Source organism: Chenopodium quinoa, unplaced genomic scaffold, assembly GCF_001683475.1.
Source record: "Chenopodium quinoa cultivar QQ74 unplaced genomic scaffold, ASM168347v1, whole genome shotgun sequence".
Lineage (NCBI taxonomy): Eukaryota > Viridiplantae > Streptophyta > Magnoliopsida > Caryophyllales > Amaranthaceae > Chenopodium > Chenopodium quinoa.
The window spans coordinates 1,109,312-1,119,417 of NW_018742903.1; the positions used below are offsets into that span (position 1 = coordinate 1,109,312).

The 10,106-nt window shown below is 37.3% G+C and overlaps 2 protein-coding genes across 2 annotated transcripts; one reads left to right on the plus strand and one right to left on the minus strand.

The window, feature by feature from the left end:
* Positions 1-301: 301 nt before the first annotated feature.
* Positions 302-2,785, plus strand: LOC110727197 (protein COFACTOR ASSEMBLY OF COMPLEX C SUBUNIT B CCB1, chloroplastic-like). Its single transcript, XM_021906757.1, has 4 exons — positions 302-1,081; positions 1,310-1,434; positions 1,645-1,797; positions 2,279-2,785. Exons 1-4 carry the CDS (start codon positions 740-742, stop codon positions 2,463-2,465), a joined length of 807 nt encoding a protein of 268 aa, XP_021762449.1. The 5' UTR covers positions 302-739; the 3' UTR covers positions 2,466-2,785.
* Positions 2,761-5,944, minus strand: LOC110727198 (cytochrome b-c1 complex subunit Rieske-4, mitochondrial-like). The gene is made up of 2 exons (XM_021906758.1): positions 5,577-5,944; positions 2,761-3,648 (listed from the first exon to the last, which is right to left on the minus strand). The coding sequence occupies exons 1-2, from the start codon at positions 5,734-5,736 to the stop codon at positions 3,005-3,007; spliced, it is 804 nt and encodes a 267-aa protein (XP_021762450.1). The 5' UTR covers positions 5,737-5,944; the 3' UTR covers positions 2,761-3,004.
* Between the last annotated feature and the right edge of the window lie 4,162 nt (positions 5,945-10,106).

Consider the following 10,106-nt stretch of genomic DNA (forward strand, 5'->3'; position numbering starts at 1 on the left):
GATAAAAGGAGGATAATGGATATCCACACAATATTTCATAACAATTACCTTATTTTCAATCTATATTAGTTTTTTTGTAACTAAAAATTTCCTAGTATATAAAATATATGTAAAAAAAAATGAGTATAATTGGATTAAATATGTTGTCAAAATGAAAATAGCTATTATTGTATGTTATAAAATGAATGTCATTAATATATGACAAAATAAATAAATAAATAAATAAATAAATAAAAAGGAAAGAAAAAAATAAGGCAGGAAATTTTTTAACCAGGAAGGTCATTTTAGGTTTCGCCTTTAGTATATAGTTAATTATTGATTGAGGTTAAAAAATTTGAAGTAAGGGTATTTTGTAATTTTATTCAATTTTTTTTTACTAAAAATGGAAAGATTTGGAAAAGTTACACATAATGTTTAACGTCCGTTTTTGACAAAAAATTACACAATACATTTAACGAATGTAGTATGTGAACTTATTTTTTTTAATTTTTTTTTTAATTAAGGAACGAAGAAAGTAACCTTTCGTCATTTGTTACCTAGAACTAGTATATGGTCTAGATTTTAACATATATCAATGTATACCAATTCAATGGCCATGATTCAAAGCTTGTGGTGCTCATCTTTTAAACAAATCAACTCAACCAATTTCTAACACCAAAAGCTTCACCATTCCAAGTTCTTCCATTGTAGCATTTCACATTGTTCATTGTCTTATCCCCTCACAATCCTATTGACAAAAATGGCAGCCAACCTCTTCTCTCCTTCTCATCCACTATCATCTTGCTCTTCAATCTCCAAATACTACAAAACCAGAGAATTTTCTCTCTCCTATCATACCCAACAACAGTTTCCAGCCATTTCGAAGCCGAAAAGGGCAGTAAAGATTTCAGTTTCTGCCTCCCTCCAAGAAATTGAAATAGCATCAGATTTAGCCAATCATTTTCATGAAAATCCATCTTCTTTGTTTCTAATAGCAGAAGGTGTTGGGTATTCTGTTGCTAGCTATTATACTTCACTGGGTCTCTTTGTTATCTCTGTTCCTGGTCTTTGGTCTCTCATCAAACGCTCTGTTAAATCTAAGGTATTATTCTAGCTTCAATTCTCATAATCGAGTAGATGCCAAGTAGCTTAGTCGATTAACTTTTAAAAGGCCAGTACCCATTATCCGTATACACATCACTGCTCTTTGTGGCTCTCGGATTTCTAAGTTCGCCATTGGTTCTATTGACTTTTTACTCTAGTAATTGATTTTTTTTTTTGTTTTTCATTTCATATGGCTAATTAATAAATTTTGGTGTTGAAATTATAGATTGTAAAAAAGGCTTATGTACAAGCGGATGAGAATAAAAAGGCACCAAATCAGGTTGCAGGAGAAATCTTATCCTACTTTACTCGTAACAATTTTGCGGTGACCGATAGAGGAGAGACTATTACGTAAGTTGCTTCTATTTTCGTGGACTACACTTTCCCACATTTCCAGCATTGTTTAATTATTTGTGCTCCTTTGTTCGGGTTAATAGCACGTCGTTAATATAATTTAAACTAGTAATAATAATGTGACTACTATTTTCGAACGGATGTATTAAGGGCTAGTTTTCTTTCTTAATTAATAACGAAAGTATTGGCTTGGGTGTGCATGTGCAGTTTTGAAGGGATGATGGTACCGAGTAGGGGGCAAGCAGCATTGCTGACATTCTGCACTTGCATAAGCCTAGCAAGTGTAGCTCTAGTGCTGACGATTACGTTTCCGGATGTGGGCAACAATTGGTTTTTTATCACTGCCCTTAGTCCTTTGGCGTAAGTCTTCAAACTCTTAACATTGTAAATACGAAGTAAATGTCGTTCGATGACCAATCAAAGTTTGGCCTAGCATGATACATTTATCATAGTGATTACTAATTACATAAACTCATCCATCCAGATCTATATGCGAGAGTTATTTGGGGTTTTTGGGGAGATAAATAATTGTGGCAAACACAATGAGTCAATCATACGTCTAAGATAGGAATATAGAACAATCATAGTGAGACAAAGGGAGGAATAAACACGGTCACATAGTGGCATTTTGGATGTTCCTAACTTGATAGGCCATAAGAGAGTTATTTTGAAAGGGAAATCCTGAATTTGTTGAAGTGAGCAGGGTGCAATTTTTAACTACAACCATCAGCTTCTCCCTCAAATGCCTCAATGGCACCAAAATGCCAAATCCTGAAATTTCAATGAAGCATATGGTTCTGATCTAGTGCATTAATGGACTTGTAATTTCTTGCCTATACAGTGGAATATATTACTGGCAACGTGCAGCAAGAAAGGAACAGATCAAGATCAAAATGGTCGTAGGAGAGGATGGGACACTGTCCGACGTCATAGTTCAAGGAGATGATCAGCAAGTAGAGCAAATGAGGAAGGAGCTACAGCTGAATGAAAAAGGGATGGTCTATGTCAAGGGCATTTTGGAAAGATAGTCACACCAAATCAAGCAGAACCCTCCACAGAGGCGCAGATCCTTTTTCCGGCTACTAATAAATACTATACTAGTAAAATGTTATATTTGATCAACAAATCTCACTCCCTTGATCTGTCTTGAGAGCATTTTGTAAGGCAAATAGAGTTTGCAGATATGTAAATACTTCTAGAAATCTACAGAGCCACATGCATCTAAAGTTCAAATCTTTACAATCAAATTTTGCTCAACAGTGATGAATATAACATCACGAGTTGAATGTATTGTATGCAAGATGTTGAAACTACCAACAAAAATTTATACTAAGCAAGTTGCCCAGCAGATTATTTCTTAATAATGACAACATCAACTCAACCAGTTAAAGTTACAAACTCAAAATTACACCAAGCATTTTTTGGCATGCTTATAGCAAAATAAATTTATCTGGAAATGTCTCAGAATATTCTGATATCCAAGTTTTATAGCTAAAGGAAAACCAAAAAAGAATTCTAGATATCACCATCATCCCTGTGGCTTAAGTGGCTTTCACCATCTCACTCCTCAACCAATTAGCAATTTGTTCTCTTCCAAGAAAGAGTAAGTTGGTACCTCAAGATTATAAGGAGCAGGACCCTTCCGAATTCTACCAGATATGTCATAGTGAGAACCATGGCAAGGACAAAACCATCCACCATAGTCTCCAGCATTTGGCAAAGGAATGCAACCCAAATGAGTGCAGACACCAATCACAACAAGCCATTCAGGGTTCTTAACTCTTTCTTCATCCTTCTGTGGGTCACGAAGGGAACCAAGATCAACACTGTTAGCCAGCTTGACGTCGTCATCCGTTCGACGCCTGATGAAGACAGGCTTTCCACGCCACTTCACAGTCACAGTAGTGCCAGGCTCAATGCTTGAGAGATCAACCTCAAGTGATGCCAGAGCAAGGACATCCTTACTGGCAGACATACTCAGCACAAACTTAAGGACAAGCAGGCGGACAAGTGAAGCATAGACAAATCTTCCACCAGTGAGAACAAAATAAGCAAATGCTCTCTTGCTGGGATCACCAGGAGGATATCGTTCATGGTTGTATTCATCATAGGTGATTTTTGACGAGGGATTCTTAATAGCAGCCACAGTAGCTGGAACATCAGGGATAATGCCATGTTCAGCTTTTGGGACGAGATTCTCAGTAGCAAATCCTGCATTCAACCATCAAAGTCCAAAAGATTAATGTTTCACCACTAAAAAAATTTGGCAGTTAAGCACAAAATCCTATGGCCACATCTATAAAAGTCCAGTAGTTGGCCCCAGAATAATGTAATAATCCTTGAATCAGCTAGTAGTAAAAAATATTACACATTATGAAATGCTATTTGTACAATTTCAAATGAAAATGCAAGAGAACAGCGTACACTATTACAAAACATGAAGCATATTGCAAAACCAGATACAGCCGGACATGGTGCTCTAGATTCAAAATCAAAGGTAAACTCATATATCATTCACAAAGACGACTACTCGAAAAAAACACTTATACATGTACTAATATTACTAACATAGAACCATTAACAACATGTACATTTCCAGATAAGAAAATTAATACTAATATAAAAGAATCGCCAATAATAGATACCAACCAAAAAGATGGACAACATTCATCAAGCATCAAAGCAAAAAAAAAAAATAAACGTTGAATCACATCAGTATAAAAGCCAGGAACAATAGGAAAGGAAAAAGGGCTCTCTCCCAAGGCTATCAAGCTAAGCTCAAGGGAAACTAGAATTTATATTCCTTCAAAATAGCCTCAGTTCTCCTATAAGTCCTATTGTCATCAATTGCATTGCAATGTGATTAATTGATATTATTAAGACAAAACAAACTCCCAAATGGATCATCTATGTGCAATTTGGGAAGATTTACTGTTTCTTCCTCGGTCTTATGGCTTGGCTACCCTCTGTTTCCAATAAATAGATATCAAAAGAGGCAAAAAAATAAAAAATAAAAAATAAAATAGAACTGTAGTTCAACAGGATTCAAATGAAAGTTCTTCTTTACCTGAGAAACTATGATGATTTTCTGTAAATACTGAATTTCCTACAAGATTTTGAAAAAGCAACTCCTGGAATATCTCTTTAATTTGATTCCTTGTTACTTTTAAGATATTTTAATTTGTGCCTTTGTGGTTGACTATATATTTAAAGACTGACCTCAAAAACACCTTAGCCTATGTTTAAATATGTTTTGACATTTCACACAAAATACCCCCTAATTCTTGACCCTGCATAGATGTGCAGATACAGATTGCAGCTGATATATGTAGTTTTAACAAGGTTTAGCATAGAACCAAGCATGCAAGTTTGCAACTTATAAACTGCTGAAATGAATGTTGCAAAATTAAAAGGCACATCCCAGCGATTATTCAGGAAGAACAAATTCCCTGAAAAAAATTGTTCCACATTGAAAACCTATAATTGCCAACTGCTAAAAGCAACAGTTCCTCCTATAAACTATCCACCCATGAAGCTTATTAAACCACGGATTTCGATCCCAATTTTCATCTTCCCAATGCTACCACAATCATATCAGCAATCAACAGATAGTATGCCCACACAAAATAACATCGCTCCCAAATAATTCAAGTTAATCATCCCTATCTCCAACTCTCCATTTTTCCTAAAATACCCGATTAAAAAAACTCAATACGGTAAGTTCAATACACCCAATCACCGGCATCTAAACTCCCAGATGCAGGGCAGGCTCCTATTAATTTTCGAATTACACAAATCCAAATGATTTCACCTTTCCTAAAACCTAGCCTATATTGATTCAGACTTCAACCACAACAAACAAAGTAACACATATCCGCATATTCATCGAATCGCCGAATAATTAAGCAATAAGGGTTCAAGTATATACAAATTCAAAGCATACCCATAACAAATCCATCTAAAAACAACCAAAAATCGCAACTTTTCGAGATCTTTTTCTAATCCCAGCAACAAAATCATCATCAACAGAATCAAAACAACCACAATCAAACAAAACCCTAATTTCAAAATCAAAACAACAAAAACTCAACCAAATCAAAAAATTCTTTGATATCTTTGAATCAGAAGAGAACCCTAACCTCGAAGGTGAGTATAATAATGGGGTAAGAACAAGGGGGTAGATCTGGACTCCTGGTCGTCGCGAGAAAGAGGGGATTTGGAGACGACAGAGGATGAGGCGGCGGGACGCCATGAAGAAGAGGAGAGAGAAGAGAGGCGCCTTGCCGCCACCCTCAACATCTTCGAGAGGATTCGGATTTCCGCCTTTGACGGTGTAGGAAGGAGGAGAGAGAAAATGAAGGGTTGGGTGGTGGACGAGGTGCGTACGAAGGAGGAGAGAGAATGAAAAAGGAAGAGAAATGGGAGATTGTGTAAAGTAAAAATACAACACTAGGAATACTAGAAATTGCGAAAGTTTGGGAATTGGGAGGTGGTCAAGGTTGATATTATTGTGGTGTCAAGGGATTGTTTGGATTATATATTAGGGCCTTGGGGGTTTCCTTGAGTAGAGGTAATCACAAAGAGGACTTGTTTGCAATTTATGATTGAAAATTATGCTGTATTTTTATGATTGAACTACTTGGATTTTAATGTTAACTAGGATGGCTAACGCGCGTGATGCATACTATAGCAAGCTATGTATGACGAGCTTTTTCAGTAGTTGGTTCCAGTAATCAGGGAAAATATGTTAATAAATATTTTTAGGGGTTTGTACACTATTTTAAATATATATATATATTATATATAATATATATATAATATATATATATATTTAAAATAGTGTGCAAACCCCTATATATATATATATATATATATATATATATATATATATATATATATATATATATATATATATATAAATAAAGGCAATTAACATTAATGAAGAAAAAAAAGAAGTTATACATATTAATAAGGGTCAAGATGTAATTACACATTTTAAAGAGTATAATTGATAGCACACTATTCATAAAAGTGATTTAATTATTAAAAAAAAGGCAATTTACGTTAATAAAGAAAAAAAATGTACACATCAATAAGGATAAAGATGTAAATATACATTTTAAATGGTATAATTGGCAACACACTATTCATAAGAATAATGTTACTTTTTATAAGGTAGGGATAAATATAGGGATAGAGAAACATGTAAATACACATTTTAAAGGGTATTATTGGCAGCACACTATTCATAAGAGTAATCTTGTACTTTTTATAAGGTAGGGATTCACACCATCCCTTTTGACCATCTTTTATTCTTTTGTGATTTATAGGTGAGAAAAAAATTTAATGAAGTATAATTAAAGATACTAATGACCAAGGTAATGCATTTGTTAAGTGTGATATCACAAATGGTGCAACTAAAAAAAAAAGGCAAATGAATAGTTGTATTTTATAAACACAACTAGGATTAGTACTTAAAAAAAAAATCGTCTTTTCTACTAAAGTATCCAAAAATGTTCAATAATATTACCTCTGTTTCATACTTTAAAAGCAATCAGGATTACGTGGAGGTAATCACGAGTTCTTGCATTCTCTACCACCAAGCTACATCATATAAATATAACTAATACTATCCTGTGCAATACACGAGTTACATTTTTTGCTAAAATGTTTATTATGACTAGGTATTCAATTGTATATTGAGATTGCTTTCCAATTGGAACTAAGCCAAAATAAAAGAGCTTTTTTATTTTTGGAACAAAATAAAAGAGCATTTACAAGTAAATAATTCTTCAAAAAATATATTTAATCAATCTTAATAAAAAGGAAAATTTTCCTCCAAAATACATAAAACAAGACATTGCAATATAACAATCAATCTTAAAAGTCAACAATCATAAATAATTACTAAGTTACTTTGTTCAATTATATAAACATTTGTTAATTTGATGTACAACAATTATCAAGTCCTTTTGATCATTCATAATAATGAACTTCAAAACGATTTAAACAGTATTTTGTTACCTTTTATTCATAGTTTCAATCAAAAGATGAAAATAAGTATTAAAATAAATGAAGTAAAAAAAATAATAAATAAAAAAATTAGCAAAAATCAAAACACTATAGTTAATTAGACCTTATAAAAGTTTTTGAACTTCATACATCAAAGCCCACATAGCGTGCATATATGACTAGTTTAGAGTTTAGATAGACGGAGCTAGTTGATTAGATTATTAAATACCGACACATAGATTGATAGATAATGATTAGGGGATTTTTCCCTACCAATCACCGTCTGACAAGTGGACCAATCAGGTTCTGCCATGTGTCCGTCACGTGGGCCAATAGGAGACTGCCACGTGTCAGGCGTTAATCTGTCCACCAAGGACCAGTTGTGTCACGACACGTGTCCTCCCCCATGCCAAATGGGAAAGCCGGCCACCTAGGCCCACAGTCTTGTGGGAGCCCAATCAGCCCTAGGTTGACCTAAACCTAGGACTGGCACGCATCCAAAGACATATAAATATTCCAATTAATCCTCATTAAAAGGGATTACGTCAACTAATTACTCTCACCTAGAGAAAACACTTTACCTTTTTCCGCATTTATTACTCCTAAAGCAAGTACTAACTTGATCGTCGGAGGCGGAGCTCCCACCATCCGGAGTCTCCGTTGTTTTGCAGGTACAGGCGCACGGTTCCAGTCTCGGAATTGTAACTCTCCCGCAGGACATCAGAAAACCCCGAAATATTTTGGCGCCGTCTGTGGGGAAAGTACTTTCGACATGGCATCAAAGTCTGTACCGAATCCAGAAGAGAGGCGTCCAGTGGACGACCCTCAAGTCTACTCAGACCAAGATACTGAGAATGAGGTCGAGGTTGAAGCACACACGGCCTCAGACGGGACCCTAAGGGCCCGACGCACCCGTCACACCGAAAGGAAAGAACGAGTAGATTACTAAGCTGGACCCAGCAATCCACCCGGCTCACCGCCTGATCAGCAACAGGCGGCTGAAGGATCTGCTCCTATTACAAGAAATGAACTCATGACTTTCATGAGGGGGTTCAAGGGAGAGATCCAAGAATTGATTAATAAGAAGACGCCTGCTCCCTCCAAGGAGCAGTCGGTTAGGAAACCTTCTCAGTCAGGAAGAAGGAAGCCTGTACAGGGTCGAGAGGCGACCCCCCACCCTAACTCTAGGAAGTGGGAGCCGCCTGTGATCGACTTAACAAAGTATCGTTTTTCCTCACCAGGGAAGAGAAAGCCCATTCGTCATGTACAAGCAGATGGGTCAAAGAAAACATACTCAGATGCTTGGCTGTTGCTAGAGCAGAAGAAGAATGACCAACTGTCAGAGTCGGCCTCCACTTCAGACTTCCAAGATAGTCTGCACAATACTTCTATGAGGTATACTCAGTCACATTATGAGAGTCAGACAGGCGGTACCTCCCATCGGTCTGGATTTCATAAAGAACGGGCGGTACCAAACATGCCATACGTACCGCAACAACAATACTTTTTGCAGCCTCCTTTGTTTGGAGGACAGGCGGCAAAAAACATCCAACCTTTGGACTGGCAACTACGGTTGCTAAGACTTGGAGAGCAGCCGTCCGCCTTCTCCAAGGAAATTACAGAGGCCGCCCAACCGGCCAAAGTTAAGAATGTGCTAGTAGGCGCTTATGATGGCACTACTAACCCTGAAGATCATTTGATGGCGTTCACCAACCTAATGTACCTCCAAGGGTTGGATGATCCCACTTGGTGCAAGTGTTTCCCATCGACTCTCAAAGGAATCGCACAACAATGGTTCGGCAACCTGCCGACTGGTTGTGTGAATAATTTCAGGACGCTTGCCTACTTGTTCACCTCCAATTTTGCTATGAACATTCCTGCAAAGAAGACGACCCTTAATTTAGGGACCATTCAGCAGGGTGAAAAGGAGGGGCTCCGTTCATACATCAGGCGGTTCAACCTGATGAGGATCCAAATTCAAGGGCTGCCGGATGAGGTAGCCTACACTGATTTCTTCAGAGGTCTTAAGGATGGGTCGACCTTCAAGTTTGACCTGGTCCGAAAGAGGGTTGCGACTCTCCAGGAAGCATTGATTGAAGCTGAAGCCTATATACAGGCGACTGATCTCTGTAATACTATAAAGCAGTCGGATGGACGAAGGTCTGACAAAAAAGAAAGCCGACCAAAGCAGTCGGCCAATAAAGATGAGGAAAGAAGTCTGGGCGGCCGACTCTTCTGGACAGCCGACCCAGAAAAAGAAGAAAGAGTTCAAACCATACTCTCCGAAGTATGTGTTCAACAAGGATAGCCAAGCTATCCTGAAAGAAATCAAGAGCCGGATCTCAATCGAGAAGCCGACCCCCATGAAGGGTTCTGCAAGCAATCGGAACCAGGATAAATTCTGTCATTATCATGAAGATGTTGGTCATGAAACAAACGAATGTATCAGCCTCATGCGCTACCTAGACCACCTGGCTGAAAAAGGTGACCTTGACTCCTATGTCAAGAAGTCCAAGGGGAATGCTCCCTAAAGAACTAGCAGTCGGCCAGAAAGAACCATCAGCAAGCCGACAGTTCTGATACAGATGACACAGTCGTCTACACTATAGCAGGCGGCTTCTTAGGAGGCGGCCCCACTATTAGAGGCAACAAAGACA

Coding starts and splice junctions, on each gene's coding strand:
- LOC110727197 (XM_021906757.1), top strand. CDS start 740: ATGGCAGCCAACCTCTTCTCTCCTTCTCATCCACTATCATCTTGCTCT. Junction 1,082..1,309: donor AACGCTCTGTTAAATCTAAG/GTATTATTCTAG, acceptor TTGAAATTATAG/ATTGTAAAAAAGGCTTATGT. Junction 1,798..2,278: donor ACTGCCCTTAGTCCTTTGGC/GTAAGTCTTCAA, acceptor TTGCCTATACAG/TGGAATATATTACTGGCAAC.
- LOC110727198 (XM_021906758.1), bottom strand. CDS start 5,736: ATGTTGAGGGTGGCGGCAAGGCGCCTCTCTTCTCTCTCCTCTTCTTCA. Junction 3,649..5,576: donor TTATTATACTCACCTTCGAG/GTTAGGGTTCTC, acceptor GGTTGAATGCAG/GATTTGCTACTGAGAATCTC.